Raw genomic sequence first — 19,743 nt, 5'->3', positions numbered from 1 at the left:
CATATGCACTGCTGTTCCTGTTTCGTTCACAGGGATCATAATTATTGTGTTGCAGTCTGTGCATCAGCAAAGAGCTATCGCTGCAGAGGTCAGTGCACAACTGCAGGTCTACTTTCACACTGCAGAGTAGTCATTAGGCCCTTGTTTTGCTCCACGATACATCACTTACAATCTGACCCTGCTCACAGAGCCCTTACTCGTGAAGAGCTGCTCTCCCACAGATCCCAGCAATATGTGCAATTTAATGAGCAAATGCAGAAAACACGTTTTAAGTTAGCTTTTGTAATGGTATTAAATACAATTTATTCTTGACCGTGTTTGTCATTTAACTCTGCAACATTAGTTTAGTTGTATCTCACCAGCTGCAATGCCAGTGGAAAAATCCAGCTGAGAGAAGGGGGGTTGCTTCTTGCGCTGACACCCTGGGCACACATCAGGTTTGCCAGCAGTGATAGCGCATCAGGAGCATGTATTCCACTACAGCCTGAGCCCACTGGAGACAGGGTAACACCTTCTCTCCATTCCCCTCGAGGCAGCAAGAGCCATTGTACAGCTACATGGAAAACTGCTTCATGGAGTGGATCTAGGTAAATGTTCATGACCTTTTAGTTTTTTTTTGCTGTTGTCAGGTGAGGTTTCTGCCAAATCAGCAAGCTTAGCTACGTGACTTTGATCCTGAGAGTGCTAGTGGCAGGGGGAGGCAGCAGTGGGGCTGTGTTCATCCACAGCAGTGTAAGTTGTGTGAGGTAGCACTTTCACTGAAGAGCAGTAGTCAGGTGAAAGAAAATGCTAATAAACCCCCCCAAACCTGCCTTTATGGAAGTCCAGTAAATGACATCTGTAGCCCTTCCCTTATCCACTGGTATAATTGCTCCATCATAGAAAGCGATTAAGTTGTTCGAAGATTTGCCCTTAGTGAAATTGTGCTGGCTGTCTCAAATCACCTCCCTATCCTCCATTGCTTTAGCAACATCATACACTTGGCTAATATTTTGTTTTAAGAAAAAGCAAAGACAATCCCAAGACTAATGGGCTGTCTGGATGAGCCACCAGGAGTGAAGACAGGACTGAGCAGTAACTGGGGAAGGTAATTCTGGCAGTGGGAGACCCTGACCACCAGCTCCAAACGGACGCCAGACTCAAATGGAAGGAAGAACTGCACCTACAGACTGCTTAGCATGAGAAGCGAGACATGTAGCTGGCAAATACGGGGTTGAAGTCTAGTTAACAAAGGACTTATGTAATTTGTAACCACTGAATGCTGATGTCATTCTTAAAATGTATAGTGTCAAGATTTGTGATTGGTAAGCCAGCCTTTCGTGGGCCACCGCCTACGTCCCTACTTTGTGCAAACTAGAATAAAAATTAGAAATACCTCGCCTGGGTGTGCGAATTGGCGCTGCGCGCCGCTTAACGAGCCCGCGTTCCGGACAACACTCGGGGGTCAATGACACCGAGCAGGGGCAGGTTCCTCTGGCAGCTGCGCCACCACCGGGGGGGACCCGGCCCCGCCTGTCCCCGCTCCCCTCTTCCACCTCCGCCTGGCGGCGGCGGCTGCGCGGGGCAGCGGCGGCCCGGAAGCTCTTTGGGCTCCCGCCGCTTCCGGGGCGGCTCGGCCCGGTCGGTGCGGCCGCGGGGCGGACATTTCCCGGAGCGGAGCCGCGGGGCCTCCTCAGCCGCCGGCGGCCACAGCGGACGGGCTCCTGCGGCTGGGCTGGGCGGCGGAAGAGGCGCCTGCGGCCGCCGCCGGCCCTGCCGGGAGGATGTTTTCCTTCTCCACCGTGCAGCCCCAGGTGAGTGGCTGGCGGGGCGCTCCGGCCCGGTGCGGTGCGCGGTTGGCCGCGCCCCGGGCCCTCTCTCCGGCGGGGGCTCGCTCCGTGTCCGGGGGGAGGCGGTCGGAGCCGAGTTCCTGCCTGCCACGTTCCCGGGGCTTGGGGCGTCAGCGGGGCCGCATCGACAAAAATTATAAATAAATGGAGGAGACGGCGGTTGGGGGGACGACGACAGTAAAAGCTTGTGAAGACTAAAAGCATTCTGAAACGATGAAATAACCTTAGATGGCGCTTTTTAGTGTCTGTTTTTGTGGCAGAAGCAAGGGGTGGTGACGTATGTTGCTACAGTTAAACTACGCTGTTAACGGGTTGTTGTGAAAGCCAAAAGGAAACGATTTAGAAGAGTTGGCGGAGGGAAAACCGTCGGTAATTTGTTACACAGACTAGTCCGAACGCAATCGGGAAGGCATCGATAATTAGACAGTGAGTCTGATGGGACTGTGAGTTTTATGGCATTTGATCTGACCCAGTGGTTTTGGTTTTATTTTTGAGTTTTGTATTAGTGTGTGATAGTCTGATTCCACAATGGGATTTCATTGTTCTTTCCACATGGAGAGTGTGTTTAAAGTTTTCATTAGAGAAGTGGAAGAATTTGTTGTATGTTTCTAGGAATGTGTCATTTCGCCAGAGTGGGAAATGCAGATGGAAAGTTTGTTTAGTGGTTGGGATGTTGGCTTTGACCTCTAGAGGCTTCATGGTTTTACCACAAACTCTTGAGTCTAATTACAACTTTGGACAATTAATTATGAGGCAATTTTCATGTCTCACAGTATTGTCTCTCTTGATCTTTTGTCTAGTCAGCACAAAGATGGTAGCCCTTGCAGAAGGACATTCATAGACATACTCGATGATGTTTCAATCAGGTCAATACCTGCTTGTCACTTAGGGATCATTCCAGCAGCCAGGGTTGTGTCCTAACTCCTTCCTTGTGATGTGTACTGAGTCTCAGGAGGCTCAGAACTGCTGGAGTTACTTGTCCCATACATTCACAAGAGATGTAGTCATGTGTTAAGAGGAGGACCCCTGATAGGTGGTGCACCTGGGCTTCTTTGATCCTTTAGCTGAAAGTATGGTCCCAAGGAAGAAAACATAAAGGCAACATTTGGGAATAGCTTGTACTAATGCAATAAAAATTATACATAATTCATGTATTGCTTTAGAGATGAAAATACGAGCTTTAATCTGTCATACATGTTTTGTTTTTTTTCTCTTTGAAAAGAGGTATCAGCTAACACTGCAGTGTTGAAGATAATGTGGTTTATAATTAAGTCATCAGTTAAAAGGCAGTGTACATGATATGCAATTATAAGTTAGAGTTTGGAACAGAAGTACGTTTAAATAGTTTAAGCAAGCCTAAGTCTTTATCTAATTTTTTCCAGGCTACTGTTCCTCTGAGTCACCTTATCAATGCCTTTCATTCACCAAAAAGCTCCACAACTTCTGTCAGCAAAGCATCCATACAGCCTGTCCAGAGGGACACCTCCCCCGAGCATGATCCTCTGAAGAAGAGTGAGGTACAAAAAACCTTTGGAAAAAGTGATGGTTTAATTGCTATTAGATCTGAATAATGACATTTTAAGTGAATGTAATATTTGACTGGTCTATAAAATAATGTAATGTGACTAAACAAAACAGGGTGTTAACATGCAGAATGTATCTTTTTGGCAGAACTGCAGTCAGTCAATGTTTTGCCAGTAAGGATTCTACAAAAATACAGTATTTCATTAAAAAGAAGAGCTGGTACTTGTCTCAGTAGTTCTTTGCAAATGAGGAAAGTATTTGTTTTCATTTCTAGTTTAATGGTTCTTTTCTGTAAAGTAGCAGTAAGTTTTCTGTTAATAAACTATAATTTTTTATTCTGAGTTTTAGCAAGCTTTGTGTTATTGCTTGTGAGAAAATGGGGGCTGTGTTGAAGGTTTTTGAGAGATTAAATGGCATCTTTTCATGTTCTATTTTTCTGTTAAAATATCTTTCATTATCATTGGGTGTTTCTTGCTTTTGACATTGCAAATTTAAGCACAGTGCCAAGTAGTATTAGATATTGCCACTTTTCTTTCAGCTGATTTGTTACAAGTTTTGTAACTAAGCACTTTTTTGGGAGGGAAACCATGGAATCTCTCAGTAACTGCAGAACTGTGGCAATCAGCATGAGTTGTACTGCTCACCACTGTGTTGTGATTCCATTGTTGGTTTTTTGTGGGGTTTGGTTGGTTTGATTTTATTCAGTCTGTGTTTGCTTCTGATGCTACTGGGAATTTTTTTCCCCTAGGGTAATCTTATGTAAATTTTGAACATTTATTTCTATTTTTCAGTCTGTATTTAAAAATTTAAGAGATCTGGGATTGTCTGATTTGAAAACTAACCAGTTTAGAGAGTTGGTGAATAGGCTACTTCCTGGCTACTATACAGAAAACAGAGTCTCCTCACAGTGGCACACGTCGTACATCTCTGCTCAGTCCTTCTTTGAAAATAAGCATGGTATGTTTGAGTGAAGTGTTTATGAGCGCTAAATTATAAAAGTGAATACAGTTAGTCCTTAGTTTAATCTCTTGTGCAGTGGATAATTTATAGTTAAACATATATGATGAAAAGAGTATTAATGTATTTTTATTGTATATAGCTTTTCTCTGTAAATTTGGAAAATTTAGAAAATTCAACAAATTGTTTCTTCAGATTTCAAGGTGGTTGCTGTTAAACTTTTCTGAACTCAGCTGTAGTAAAGATGCATCTTATTGATGAGCCTGAGCTGTGAATTTTTCTACCAGTTTGTTTCACCAGGACATTAGATTTTGCTAATCTACTTACGTCACAGACATCTCCAGTTTACATTTTTATCAATTTTTTGCTTGAAGCAATGTTACGCAGAGTAATTAATTAGAAAGGAATTCACAGTGGCAAGCTATTAACACTCCATGTAGATTTTTTCATTGCTGAAATAAACAAGAGTGGTTCCTTGCAGGTGAAGATGTTTTGTTGGAAATAGTCTAAAATGAAGGAAGACCATTGCAGATGCTTAATCATGTATTAGAAAAAGAAGTATATAGCTGGCATTTGAGATTCTGCCTATATAATACTGTAGTAGAGAGAAGGAGTGGTAAGAATAATAGTGCAGGGCTGCTGTTAGAGAAAAAATTAAATTGCATTGTGTTGTGAGATTCACAAAAATAGCTCAGTGACAATTGCATGAAAGCAAACAAATAGTTGGAAATGTTTCAAAGTTTTGATTGATGTTCTTCTGGTAATTTGTTTAATTAAAGATGCTTGGAGTACTGTAGTGAAGTAGAATTAGTATTTAAACTAAAAAAACCCACAAACTGTGCAAGAATTAATGTTGAGTTGCCATTTAAGGTAGGGTGTATTTACACTATGTTGTATCTTTTTGCAGGTTTTGTGGATGTTTTCAGTGCTTTACGCTCATCTTGTTTGTATGGACAACATCCTAATCCCCTCCAAAATTTCTGTTCGGATGTTCGGTGTTGGCCAGGTATAAAGCATTTTAATCTCTGTAGAATCTGTCTATTCTGGAAAAATATTTTTGCATTTTTTTGTAGAGGCACACTCGGGAAATACCAGTAAGCTTCCAGGAGAAACTTATGTCAGAATTAACACTTTAAATCTTGAAGTTATTTTGTGCACTTGAGTAGTGTGTTTCCAGAATTTAGTAAACACCATGTTGTTCCAAATTGTCAGTATTTGTGGATCATAATCTTAAAAGACCACTGGTGAACTGACTATTTTTGAATCAATGAATGTGCTGAATTCAGTACTCATCCAGTTGAATTTTTGGTGACTGGAAGCATTAGTGAAAACGCAATCAATAGTTCAGGAAGTTCAGGTATTGTCATAAATTCAGTTCTTCTGATGCTACCTCTAGGTATATATCTATGTTTGTATCCTGTGGTGAAGAGAAATGCTAACAACATGGAGATAGCCCAGTGATAGGTCACAAGGAATGGTGCAGATTTTTAAGCATTTCATACAGGGGGGAAGCTGAAGGGTCTGAGGTTTTAGTTAGCAGAATAGAAGGCAAGGAGTGATCCAATTGCAGTTGGATCCGTATCAGTCGCCCTTCTCACATACACTTCAAAGAAGAGGCAACAATTCCAAGTAAAAGCAAATAAAATAAAACCTGTTTGAAAATTTTCACAATGAGAATGGCTAAGCTCTGAAGCAGATTGTCTGGAGAAGTTTTGTTATCTTAATCCTTGGAGATTTTCAAAACTGAGGTTGAACAAGGTCCAGGACTACCTGGTCAAATGTTAGATATTTTTTGACTGGGGCTCAAGGGTCAGCTGCAGAAGTTCTTTTTATCTGGTGCTATTCTAGAATAATGAAAAGCTTAATGAAAACAATCTAATTGACTGGCATTGTTATTTATTTTAAAACATAGTAGTGAAAGAAGAAAAACATTTTTGGCTTGTGGTAAAATGTCCATCACAAGGTTTCTCATGTGGTAAGAGTTGACTTAGAGTGCCACAAGATCACTGTAATTAAATGGTCTTATTTCTTTTGTCACTTCCAAAGTTAACAACACACTGAAGCTGTTCCAGATCTCCTCAGGGCACCTTATCAGCAGATCTCACAAAGTATTATTCTCATCCTTCTGGATTTGCTTCTGAATGTTTCATGTTTGTCAGCCTGCCTGGATTTAATTGTCTGAATGTCTTCTTTTCCCTGAGTTGGCCAATTAGCTATAATTTACAACATGAACCCAGATTATTTTAATGTGAAATTTTATGTGAAACAGTTAGAGGCTTGTTTGCAAGGTCAGACTACACATAGGGTTTGTGATCACGTAACTATCCATTTACAGTAGAGTGGATATGTTGGGAAGATCATATTCCATATTTTTTCATATAATAGTTTCTGAAATTTCTTAAGACGTTTTCTTGGTAGTGATAGTAATGATTAGGTTTTAACATCTGTTTATTCTTGCTATGTAAAGTTTACATACAGACACGGAACTTTAAGACTCTGAGATCAAGAGCAAGACGTCTGCAGTCAACATCTGAACAATTAACAGAAACCAAAAGTTCATTTTCTTCAATTTTGAAGGTACATACAAGTAACATGAAATTGGTTTGGGCTTACTCAGACCGTCTCTTTCTCTTGAATAAACCTTCAGAATTTACCAGGGGTGCTTTCTTTTGCTAGCATGGAAAATTTCTTAGCTCTAAAACTTGAGCTAAAGGCAATGTATTATTTTTTTCTTATTACTGCATATATTTGCTTCGTATATCACCAGTAATGAGATTATTTGAACTTTCAGAAGAACAGTTTCAGCATATAACTATGGTTTTAACTGTAGAAATAAAATTCTTTATATTCTGTTTCTAAAACAATATAAATTAAAAATAGCTTCAAGTCCAAGGATTTATTTCTTTAAGCAGAAATGCAGCTAGTTTAACATACAAGAATGTGTATTTTCAAGTCAGCAGGTAATTATCCAAAGCACTAAGGAAACCAAGTTAACCTGGGTACTCTTTGCTTCTAATCGGTTTTACGGATGTCAGGCTAATTAAGGCTTTTCATTTTACTGTGTGTGTAAATTACCTTTGAACTCTTCCCTTCTTCTAGGCATATGTGATTTATTTAATCTGTGGACTAGGTGTACTGTAGATGAAGATAAACCAGAGCTAACTCCATGCAGTGCTGCTCTGAAATTTGACAGAGAATATGAGATGTATTTGCTTAAGATCCATCAGAATGATACTTGCAAAGATGTTTTGCAATAAGAAATAAAGCAAGAAGCTTTAGCCAATATGTCCCACTGAATCTAGTAAACAAAGTGGCTGTGTACAGATCTGTCTTGGGCTGCATTTTCAGTGTGGAACTGGGATCCATGAGGGCTCCAAAACAGATTTGCTCAGCAAAAATGGGAATGCCTGTGCTCAAACAATGGGGATTCCACACTCGAGCTACTGGCCTGTACCCTTTAACTAATCCAATAGCATGTGAATTACGTGCTGTTGTAATTTTTTTTTTTTCCCATCACCCATGTTAGCCAGGTGGTAAGTTAACTGTGTATGAAAACTTGGTGTATACTAACACTGCTTTGGAAAATATTGCAGGGTTTTATCCTGAGGAAGCGACGAATTGATGTTGAAAACTTAGACACACTAATGAAAACAAAAAACATCCCAGAGGCACACCAGGATGCTTTTAAAACTGGTTTTGCAGAAGGCTTTTTGAAAGCACAGGTATTCCTGCAAAAAACACTTGGTAAGTTGTTTTAATTTACATATCTTGACTTTGCAATCAGAAATTAGTTAATTTTAGCCCGTATTAAATATGTTTTTATTTTCTTTTACAGATTCCTTAAGAAGATCACGTTTGCTTTCTTTCTTTCTCTTCGTTCTTTGTTTTTATCTTGCTATATATTCGTCATTTTTACCTGGGAAAGGTTCCTTTTCTGATGCTGGTTAGTTAACTTTTTTTTCCCACACTGTTTTCACTTATGTTGTTTCTTTCAGCAGGTTTAGCATAAATTCAATATGTTTGATTGTTTTTTATTATGATTGGTTTTTATTAGTATGCTGAAAAGTTACCCTAAGAGTTATTTACTGCTTCTGGCTACAGCCTTTCAGATGACAGTGTGACAAAACATTTATGAAGACAAAAATGTTCTGTTGTCAGTATAATTACTTTATTTATTTTGCTGAAGCAGTTACATGGAACCAGATAAGTCAGACTGGTCACCAATTATGTATTTGACTTTCAGTTTAGATGATGTGTTATCTAGATCAGCTGTAGGCAAGATGGTTTGAATTTTCAGTCTGTAATCACAGCCTAGTTTATAGCAACTAGGAACTTGCATTGCTAAATTGCCATCTTAAATCTATTGGAAATAGTGGAACAGTCAAAAGGCTGAGCTACTGTAACTGGTGACAGTCAGCTTGATGCTAAGTTATCACCTGGGTTTCAAGAAAGTTAGGGTATGTATAGAAACACTGAGAGAGAAGTTCTGGCTTTGTGTATATGCTTGTGGATGAAGAGCTTTCTGTACTACACATGACTAAAAAGCGTATCACTGAATTAATTGCATATATTTTAAAGATTTTTTTAAAACATAAATTTATTCCTGCTGGATGCTAGTAAATGAACACATGCCCTGTTTAAAGGGCAGGTGTAAGGTCAGTATCTTACTGGCACGCAGTCAGGTGCAGCACTCAGTCTTGCAGTGAAATGACATTGTGTGTAAATTTGTTGTTCGTCATCTGCTATTTGCTCTTAGTACGCTTTCGAACATCAAGTATCTTTGATGCAGCAGTTGATCCAATCCAGTTGAAAAACGTCACCTTTGAACATGTTAAAGGGGTAAGATCAAATAAAATGTGCGCAAGTTCTTGTTTTAGTCTGGTGTTTAACCGTAATGAATGTCTTAGTCTGTTCAAGAAATGTCTTTGTATGTGCTGAAGCTTTATATGCATTGGCCACTGCAAGATGAAGGAAGGTTTTAACCACTTTTTCTACTTTATTTTTGTGGCATTTAATATCTTATAAAAGGTGCACTCTCCACTTGTTGAATAACATTTTTAAAGACTATAGTAGCAAATGACCAGCCATAAAGACCAATATTAACTACTTTGTGCAGAAGTTAATTGGTACAAGATGATAATGCCAGTTGATTGTTTCCCCCTTAGTAGCATATTTCACAAGTAGTGTTGTTTGGACAGGAGAACAGAGATTCCCAGAAAGAAGTGGGTGTGTCACTGCTGATGGGATACCTCTATTTTTTTTCTGTTCAGTTGTTCTTTGATTATTAGTGGCAAAATAAAGACCTCCCCCTTGGACAAACAGATAGAATTAATCTCTCTTTAATTAACAAGACTAATATTTTTATGTAGAATTGTTAATTTTGTACTGATTTCTTAGGTCAGATCTGGTCTTGAATTGTTTGGTTATTCCTTCACTGTTACTAAATTTACTGTTTGCGTAGACCTGCAAACAGTTGTAGGATAGGTTGAATTAAATAGTGGTATCCACACAAATTCTGTGGTACAAACAGAAAAAGATTAAAGTGTATTTTTGATCAATACACTTAAGGACTTAATCTCTAATGCAAAAGTTACAAAAACATGCAGCAATTTATAAATGCTTAGTTGTATTTGTGGCATGTTTTTCATGTACAGGTTGAAGAAGCTAAGCAGGAATTGCAAGAAGTTGTGGAATTTCTGAAAAACCCTCACAAATTTACTGTTTTAGGAGGTAAACTTCCAAAAGGTAAGAATTGTTGCTCATCAGAAGTGAAAAACCTATGTAGCCATGGCTGTGAGGCATGTTCTGTACTGAGTGACTATTTTACAGCCTAGTTTCTTACTATTTCTTCATATATTATGCAAATGAAAATCTTTGGGTTAGACAAAATTTAGCGTGCCTTCTTCAGTTATTGAACTAATAAATAATAGTACTTTGTCCTGTAAAGCAGGGGGGGTTATTAACTGAACTTTTAAAAGCATTTTGTTTCTTCCTTACGGCTTTTAGCACCTTTAGTGCTTCCTAACTGCTTTAGGTTAGTTTAGAAACAAATGTTTTCATGTAAAAGAATGATTAAGATCATAGTGGAAATTCACGTGAATCTGAAATGCACAGATAGGAGAAATCTGTTTGCTGTTAGTTCTCTACACTATTTAAAGACAGTTACTTGGAAGGATTTAATTTAAAAAGAAGGTTCCATAGAAACAGCCAGGAAAATGTCAGTTTGAAGCAAGCATTGGTAGGGGTTCGGCTGCTAAACTCAGCAGTAAATCTGCAGAATACTTCAGAATTCTGTTTTGATGGTCTGACAAGTCTTTGTTGCTTAAATATGGATCAAATTGTGTCTAGATTTGTTGCAAGGAAGCTCATTCCGGCTGGCAGTAATGAGCAGTACCTGAAATGGGATCTTAACAGCTTTTTGGAGCCAAGTGTACATTATTTCTTCTAGTGCATGGAAGAAACTACTCATATAAGAAGACTGTGTGGATGAGGTGGTTTTGGTGAGGTTTTTTTGTTTGTCTTTTAGGCATTTTGTTAGTTGGACCACCTGGTACTGGCAAGACACTTCTTGCACGGGCCGTGGCTGGTGAAGCTGATGTTCCATTTTATTACGCGTCCGGGTCGGAGTTTGATGAGATGTTTGTTGGTGTGGGAGCCAGTCGCATCCGAAGCCTGTTCAGTAAGTTAAATATTCCTGGCTCTGAAGTCTTCTCACATGCAAGATTAACTATTCAGTGTTGTTTACATGGCTTGATTAGTTACAATTCTGGTTGCTGGAAAGTAGTAGTGTATGAGGCTAACAAATAAAGCTTTAATTGTGTAGGTAACTGTCACAATTCTGTGGGCATCAGTTAACTGTAGAATCTCCCTAACCATTGCATGAGATTATAGCTAAGCTTATAACTGATTTTACAATGGTTGCAGAGAGAAGTAGTAATTTAATTAGAAATGTAATGTTCTATAAAAACAAAGAGTATTTGTAGTTTTAACTTACTTAGTCGTACATAAATTATTGTAAATTCAAATTGTAAATTTAAGATTAAAAAATTGTGTAAACCTCAATTACTGCCCTCATGTTTAGATTTTTTTTAACTCTGAATTAAAGCTTTATGTCATCATGACATGATAATAAGCTGATACTTCCTTTCTCAGACCAATCAACAAGCTCAGAATGAAGGGCATGATAAGAAAACTTTCAGAACTAATGTTAAGATTTATAACTTTCACTGAAAAGACTTCCTGTTTTAAATGTGAAAATATTATTGCGGAGGAGAAAATCCGGCTTTCCTCTTAAATGGAAGATTGATAGGGTCAAATATATACAATGTACAAAGTAATTTGCATGTGTAGAAAAAATGTGACTTCACATGGATGGGATGCAAAATATAATACACATAGTACCTTAAAAATATATTTCCTTATGTTGACTATGGAAGTGTAGATGTCTGACTTGTACATTAATATTAATGTTAAAGCTATGTCTTGGGGCATGAGATAAATTGTGTCCTGGTATGCATGAACCAATTGATGGTCTTCACAATTATTACTGCATTTTTATTTTGTGTTTTAATACTTGTAAACTTGAGTGTGAACCCTTCACTGTAAAATAACAAGCAAGTTTTATTAAAGTAAGTTAGTGTTGAGACTCATCACATTTCATACTGTTTTTATTTAATAGGCAAATTCTCTACCCAAGCCTATAAAATAAACTCCTCTAGGGAGTTCATACAAAATGTGACAATTTCGTAGTTTATTTTACTAGTGATGTTTTGTAGCACAATGAGAATAAGCTGATGAGGTACAGTTTTGAAATAGCAAGATAGAGAGAACCAAGATTCTATTTCCTTTTTTTTAGGCTAAAAGCAAGACAGTTTCGGTGATGTCTAATAGAACACTTTATAATCCGAGACCAACAGAAGCAGTAAACTACCTGATACCCTGTCTGTTTCTTTGTGTGGTTCAAGGCTCCTTCTGCTATTTTCCTTTTGTCAGGGGAAGCAAAAGCAAATGCACCTTGTGTTATTTTCATTGATGAATTGGACTCTGTTGGTGGGAAGAGAATTGAATCTCCAATGCACCCCTATTCAAGACAGACCATTAATCAACTCCTTGCTGAAATGGATGGGTAAATATATGGATTCTGAGGGCACAGAAGGTGCTTGATTGTCTGGTATTTTGGAAATGTGTGTGTACTTTTTCTTCTTGATGGCTTTGCAGTTTTGTGTAATTTTTTGTAATGCTTTTAAGGATATGTATTTAATATGCTTTTATGGCCATTTTCCAGTACTGCCAACGGTAGTATTAGTGGACTTATTGTAAAGAGTATAGAAGCTTTTGAGTTGTATTTGCGCAATAGCTGCTGTTTATTTTAAATAGTTTATCAGGTTTTTTAGGGTGGTTATGTATCTAAAGGAAGAAGCTTAACACAGATCTGATGTTTTTAACCAGTTGCTGGGTTAAGCGTGGTCATTCTTGGATCACATGTTTTACTGTGAAAGCATGGTTTTGACTGGCCAGTGAGGTTAGTAGCAGTAGTTATTGACAAACTTTTAAATTCTGTGTCCAGAAAAAAAGTAATTTATACCTTGTTTTCCACACAGCTTTAAACCAAATGAAGGTGTTGTTATTATTGGTGCAACAAACTTCCCTGAAGCATTAGACAAGTGAGTATAATGCATTGCTTGTTTTACAGATCACGTAGTACAAAAAACCCTGCAACAAAACTGAAGTTTTAAGTATTACAGTGTCATAGCTGGAGTTTTCCAGCTTAGAAAGGATGTGTATTGACCAGCTTTTAGCATTTAATAGGTTGCAGAGTTAAATATGGAGAAATAATGTTTCTAAGCATTTGAAATTTCTGGAAGTTTTTCAGCTAAATTCATAAGCTTCATTCCTTGTTCACAATGCAAAATTTTCAAATGCAAAAGACCCTTTAAAATGAGTTGTCAATAAATATCTTTCATCTGTCTTATTACAAGCAGATAAGAAAAACATATTCTTTGCGTATCTGAGACATATCTTTTGCATATATATATGAGACATAATCTATGTAGATAGTTTTACAAACAGCAATGGATTTTTGTTCCTTTTTATATGTAAGTTTACTGCAACATTTTTGAGTCAATGTACTAAATTGTCATTTCCTTTAGTGCCCTAATACGTCCTGGTCGCTTTGACATGCAAGTTACTGTTCCCAAGCCTGATGTAAGAGGTCGCACAGAAATTCTCAAGTGGTACCTTAATAAAATCAAGTATGACCCGTGTAAGTAAATACTTTACTGTAGTATCTTTTTATGTAACAGTTTTTATACTGGATCAGCCCCCTCATATTAGTCCTTTATTCCATCAGCAATTGTCACTTACTGTGTCAAAAAAGAGCACAAAATTTCTTTCATATGTAGTGTGTAGTTTCTCTCTAGTCCCTAAGAGTTCGTAGTTTCTTGAGAATTAGGCTTAATTTATTTTAAAGCTGATTTGTTTGGTTGGTTGTTTTTCTTTTTGTTTTGTTTAATGCATAATTTTCAATAGAATATGATACTTGCTTAAAATTTCAGGAGCAATATGGATTCTAATAAACAAAATGGTTTTGTTTTGTTGTTTTTTTTTTTTTCTTCCCCTACAGCTGTTGATCCAGAAATAATTGCACGAGGCACAGTAGGATTTTCTGGAGCAGAGCTTGAAAATCTTGTAAATCAAGCTGCCTTAAAGGCAGCTGTTGATGGAAAGGATATGGTAACCATGAAAGAGCTAGAATTCTCCAAGGACAAAATTCTAATGGGTAGGATTTTATACAAAATACATACATGTATATTAAATACACAGAGCTTTTCTTGTGTGATGAAGACTTTTGCAGGGAAATAGAGCAGTTTTTATGGTGGTGTTTTTTGGATTGTTCCACTGTGGCTTTTTTTGGTTTTGTTTTTTTGTTTGGTTTGGTTTTCTTATCGGGGCAGGGGGCTGTAGGGGATTTTTTTTTTTTTTTGTTTCTATGGATTTTTTTAATCAAATAAAGTTTCCTATTAGGTATTTCTGAATAGAACCTTTTGAGACCAGAGAGTAGTATGTAAAATCTAGTATGGAATACATTCTTTAAAATTCCATGCTATTTTTAAAGTTAAAAATACTGCATGTCATACTTGAGCCTGGAGGGAGACACAGGCTTGATTTCTTACCCTTCCCCTACCTATGACCAGAAACCTGGAACTTCTGTTTAACTTCTCATGTGGTAGCACAAATCTTAGACATCTCCGATATAACCATTATAAATCTGGTCTGTTCATGCTTGAGTGAAGAAATGGAATTTTCTCAGATACCTGGACTGCATTTGAAATCTATTACTTTAAAAGCAACCTGTCTGTAGGATATGTTTGGGTCCATTTTTAGACATGAAAATCTGACTCATAAACATTTTGCAGTTAAGTATTATTTCCCTTAGATCACATGCTGTTTCTCAGCTGCTTTGTTCTCTGAGTGTATGTAATGTGTGGACTGTGTTGGTCTGCTGTACAAAAAGGTTAATTTGATGTTCCTCTGTGTAAGGACCTGAGCGTAGAAGCGTAGAAATTGATGAGAAGAACAAAACCATCACAGCTTACCATGAGTCTGGACATGCAATCATTGCCTATTACACCAAGGATGCAATGCCTATCAACAAGGCCACAATCATGACACGAGGAACAACACTGGGACATGTGAGTGTTTCTTCTAGCTTTTTTAGTATTTTTAAATTTTTATTTAGTTTATTAATATTTCTTTATTTAGTTTTATTTTTATGTTGGTTTGGTGGTGTACAGGAATTTGTTATGATGGTACTTGCTGTGATTATGTTAACGAATATTGTAGTCTGTTGAAATACTCAGTTATGAGCAATCTCTCGGAAAACACAAGGTCATCTTTTCTGTGTGATAAAAAGCTTTCTTTTTAAATTTTGTAATAAATAACCGTGCACTGGTATAACAGTTTACATGTACAAGGAAAGAGAAATTTAATTGTTTGACTCTGCTGCAGTTGAAATAGCACCTAAAGCAAAATTTTGAAGAATATCTAAAGGACTGGTAAAAAGAAGCTCAACTGTACTTTTAATACAGACATTCTTTATCAAATTCTTTGTTCGGTTTGGCTTTTTTAAACTTCACTGGTTACCTGTCTTGTTTTTTGCATAGATATCCATAAGTTTTTCAGTTTTGCCTTTATCTACCAAGCATTTGAACAGAAAAACACTTCTATTATATCTCTTCCTGTTGAACTTCTTTACGTTAATGTATTCAGTTAATGAATACCATTGGTCTGAATTCTCTGGGCAAGCTGATTTGTACTTAATCCAAGTATAAGAAATTAGGAGAAGCTGATAGAATGGGTTGTTCTGTTTCTTCTGGCAGTAGGTGTAAGTTGCTCATGTTGATGGGGTACTCAGGGTCTGAGGGGGCTGCTTCAGTGGTTCCACTGAGCATCTCCAAGCAATCCTGATGAATGCATATACTTGAGGCAGGCCAGAGCACGTGAAGTGTTACAAAAATCTTTATCTGCTTGAGACATAAACAAGAATATTTTTGAGATTACTTCAATACTTCTTCAGTTTTTGTTACCTGACCACAGGTCTGTATGTTACAGGTGTCTTTGCTCCCAGAAAATGACAGATGGAGTGAAACTAGATCCCAGTTGCTCGCACAGATGGATGTCTGTATGGGAGGAAGAGTAGCAGAAGAGCTCATATTTGGAAGTGATCACATCACAACAGGTCAGCTGATTGGTAGTTAAGAGTTTTTGATCAAGGCTGTTGGACTGGCATGTTTAATGTGGTTTCAGTAATGTAACTTAGATCTGTTTGCTCTCTAGGTGCTTCCAGTGATTTTGACAATGCTACTAAAATTGCAAAACTGATGGTGACTCGATTTGGAATGAGTGAGAAGGTAATATAATCAGTCCTTTAATATTTATATGGAGCAAAACCAAGTTCTGTTCTATAGCTAAAGCCTATTTGTCTGTCAGTGATCTCTGAGATTAGGATAAGTAGTTTTCACAAAAAGACTAAGCTTTATGACCAACTAGAAAAAAAATCTGTATATATGACAGTTTAAAAAATTACCCCACAGGATTTTCACTTGAAAATTGTCTTGAAAATTATTAGCATCTTCTGGAAATACTTAAAATAAAGCCAGACATTTTGGAACTGAGGATAATTCTGAGTCTGGGAGGGCAAAAGGGGTAACAACAGTGAGTTTTGTAGACTTTCTTTAAAAGCTTCTTTAGCCATACTGATTGTCCATCAAGTATTAGTAGTCTAGGCATTTTGTTTTGGTTTTTAATTAAGTGCCTAATTAGGATCTGTACTGTGACCTACTGAAACAGAATTCTCCAGTAACTACATAGTTGATGAATAGACTTCTTGTTTTGCTTCTACTTAAAGCATTTCAGCAGGCATTTGACTCATGATTTTGTTTGCCTGCAGAAGCAGTAAGTGCTGAAACTCTCTAATTAGAGAGTTTTATGTGTATCACTGCAGCAGTGGCAAGATAAAGATATTTTTGTTGTTGTTTAGCTTGGTGTTATGACCTACAGTGATACAGGGAAAGTCAGCCCTGAAACCCAGTCTGCAATTGAACAGGAAGTGAGGACACTTCTACGGGTAAGAGCCTCTCCCCCTGCACTCTCATACTTCTGAGATGAATTGAACACCTGCTTGCTTGCTTAATTCATTTAAGTAATGTATACTGGTGAAAATACACAAGTGGATGGAAATGTTGCCAAGTATTTAATGTAGCTGCAACTTTGAATCTCTGCACATCAAAACTTGTTGGTGATTGTCATGCACAGTGTAAATCAAGTTGGTGGCTTTGGGGTCTTTAATATACTCTTTAACACTTCTCTTATATTTGGTCAGGATTTGTATTTTTTCCTATTCAATTAACAGGAAAAGTATGACTACAAATTGTTTTAGAACAGATGTGGATGTTTTATGTTACTTTCACATTTCATAACTCCCAAGATAAGTAATTTTGTATAAAATCACAGGAATGGCTGTATCAGAGCAGAGTGTTGCCTTCAGTATCTTGCTCCTCACAGTGATCAGTGTCAGATGCCTAGGGAAATTTGTAAGATTTGATAATTACTGAACTTCCTGATTACTGTTCTGGTAATCTGACTTACTTTGGTACAGGCAGGAGAATTACTTACATTTAAATGAGTAACGCTTTTGCTGTAGTTGTGTCTGAGCTGACTTGGCCTTGTGAGAACTACCAGGGTAGAACTAAAAGTTGAAGCTGGTAATGCTGGCAGTGTGCATCTACTTGCAGCAACTGGTGACTTTCAGTAGTTGGTAGCTTTCAGCTTTCTGAAACTACATAGTATTTTGAGTTTTATAAATACTAAAAAATGCCAGTCTTTGAGGAACAATCTGTGAATGCTGTGGTTTTGTTGATAGTGCAAAAACAAATTGTTATAAAAATGAGGAAATTTTCAAATCTTGTAAGTCTTTTTAAAGTCGTGTAACAATACTAAGGTTTGTCTCAGGATTTTGTTTGCTTTTTTAAATTTTTTTTTTTAGCCCTACTCGTGCAAAATGCACTGCTGGCATAAAGTGTTTCGTTCATTAATTATGGCAGTTGTATTTTAAAGCTTTGTGAGTCAGGAGCTGTGCTAGTTTTGAAATGTGAGGCAAAACTTTAAATGTTTGTCTCCAGCTGTATTTACCTGGAAACAACTTTTAAAGTGGAATCTTGCTGTTGTTTTTGTTGTAAAGTCTTAAAATCTCCTTCTACCTGTTCTTCAAATTAGGACTCCTATGAACGAGCGAAGAACATCCTGAAGACTCATGCAAAAGAACACAAGAATTTAGCAGAAGCTTTATTGAAATATGAGACTTTGGATGCCAAAGAAATCCAAATTGTTCTAGAGGGGAAAAAACTAGAAGTAAGATGATAACATCTGGGATATGTAACTGATAATTTGAAGAATGTACGTCTAGCAGTGCAGTAGTCCTACGCAGCATAGCCTTTTTTTCTCTTCCTGATATGTGTATGGCATTAGTGTCACTTTAATATTAGTCTGTCTCTTGTGAGCTTCTGTTACTCATCTATCTGTTGTGTCTCATGAAAATGAGACACAAAATAAAGCAAGTTCCTCATCCTCTGCTCTTTATACTCTTCGCACAAGAAGTTATTCAGAAGGATAAATCTCAGGGTTTAATTCAGCATTTTGATTCAATCAAATGTGTTGAAGCTGAGAAGAAAAACATGCAGATCCACTGGTGTGTGTTGGCACAGCTTCCTGGGCCATGCTGCTACATGTGTTTTTGAAGTGATACCCCATAGTATGTGCTCTGGGATGTGTTACGGAGAGTAGCAGACTGAGATGTAAAGCAGCAGTATGTCATGTAGCTATTGCTCATACTCTGTTTGAGGTTAGAGACCACCATTAAAGACTTACTAAGAAATGTAACAAAACATCTCAAAGAACGAACAAACTACATTGTGGGAGCACCATGCTAGACAAAAATGTTAGTGTCATGTTTCCAGTATTTGCGGGGTTAAAATGCACACATGTATGGCTGGGAGAGAAATTTTAGTGCAAAAACAGCAGGCTAAATGTGTCTAAGCCTCTCTGGACCATGTTTTGGGTAGAACCATAGCAGGGATAAGAGAAATACCTGTGACCTCTGATGTGCTGCTGACAGGTTTTTTAAAATTTTTATTACTGCAGTAGACAGATGACAGTTTTGATGACAGTGCTTTTACACAGCTGAAGATTCTACAGAACTAGTTTCTATTAATACTATGTATGGGTGTTTGATAATCCAACAGATAATCTCTTTGAAGAGGACAACATTGCTCACTGAAGAGTAATTCAGAAAATGTTTGAAGCATGTGTTGTGTCAAATAACATTCCCAGTTCTGTTCTATGGTAGAAGTAGGGAAATAAAACTTTCTCTTTCAACCCTTACAGAAACCTTGGGAAATTCTAAGAAAATACAAAAAAAAAAAGGGTCTTGAAAAACGAGCAGTTTCCAGTCAAGTGGAAGTGATGGGAAGCAATTACATGCCAAGTATTCCTCTGATCTCATGGAACTGCTTTTTAAGAATAATGCATCTTGATGATAATCCTTCTGCACAATCAGTTGTAGCGTTGTGGAATTACAAGCTTCTGTTGCAGAGAGGGCATGTATGAGCATATTAATTTTGAGGGTTACCATACTTGGACATTAAAATAGTTGGGCTGGTGCCAATAAGTGTGAATAGAAGCAGGAAGCTACACCTAAAACTAGATGTAACATAGTATTTTAGAATTTTTGAGTGTAATGCTTGATTATAACCTAGTTTTTTAGTAAGAACACATGCTCTTTTTTTCCCCTTTCAAAACAAGATCAACTTTCTTTTTGCCTGTTTTTGTCAGCTTTCTCTAATGGCATCCTCAGTGTGGGAGAACTTCCAAATGTTTC

The 19,743-nt window shown here is 37.5% G+C and overlaps 1 protein-coding gene across 3 annotated transcripts; it reads left to right on the top strand.

Moving 5' to 3' along the window:
* The first annotated feature begins 1,667 nt into the window (after window positions 1-1,667).
* Window positions 1,668-18,432, top strand: YME1L1 (YME1 like 1 ATPase). Of its 3 annotated transcripts, none has more exons than XM_062507135.1 (19): window positions 1,668-1,793; window positions 3,212-3,346; window positions 4,145-4,310; window positions 5,218-5,316; window positions 6,778-6,887; window positions 7,904-8,054; window positions 8,146-8,253; window positions 9,067-9,149; window positions 9,965-10,055; window positions 10,837-10,989; window positions 12,303-12,435; window positions 12,911-12,973; window positions 13,460-13,572; window positions 13,933-14,088; window positions 14,850-15,001; window positions 15,921-16,047; window positions 16,146-16,219; window positions 16,849-16,935; window positions 18,084-18,432. In XM_062507135.1, the coding sequence occupies exons 1-19, from the start codon at window positions 1,764-1,766 to the stop codon at window positions 18,225-18,227; spliced, it is 2,175 nt and encodes a 724-aa protein (XP_062363119.1). In that variant the 5' UTR covers window positions 1,668-1,763; the 3' UTR covers window positions 18,228-18,432. The 3 variants fall into 3 exon arrangements, with proteins under 3 accessions (XP_062363119.1, XP_062363127.1, XP_062363135.1); XM_062507143.1 differs by having other exon boundaries at window positions 1,695-1,793; window positions 8,146-8,235; XM_062507151.1 differs by lacking the exon at window positions 5,218-5,316 and having other exon boundaries at window positions 1,695-1,793; window positions 8,146-8,235.
* The last annotated feature ends 1,311 nt before the right edge of the window (window positions 18,433-19,743 follow it).

The sequence above is a fragment of the Cinclus cinclus genome, chromosome 1, assembly GCF_963662255.1.
Source record: "Cinclus cinclus chromosome 1, bCinCin1.1, whole genome shotgun sequence".
NCBI classification, from domain to species: domain Eukaryota; kingdom Metazoa; phylum Chordata; class Aves; order Passeriformes; family Cinclidae; genus Cinclus; species Cinclus cinclus.
The sequence above is the reverse complement of the archived record's forward strand: the minus strand, read 5'-3'. Positions and strand labels throughout refer to the sequence as shown.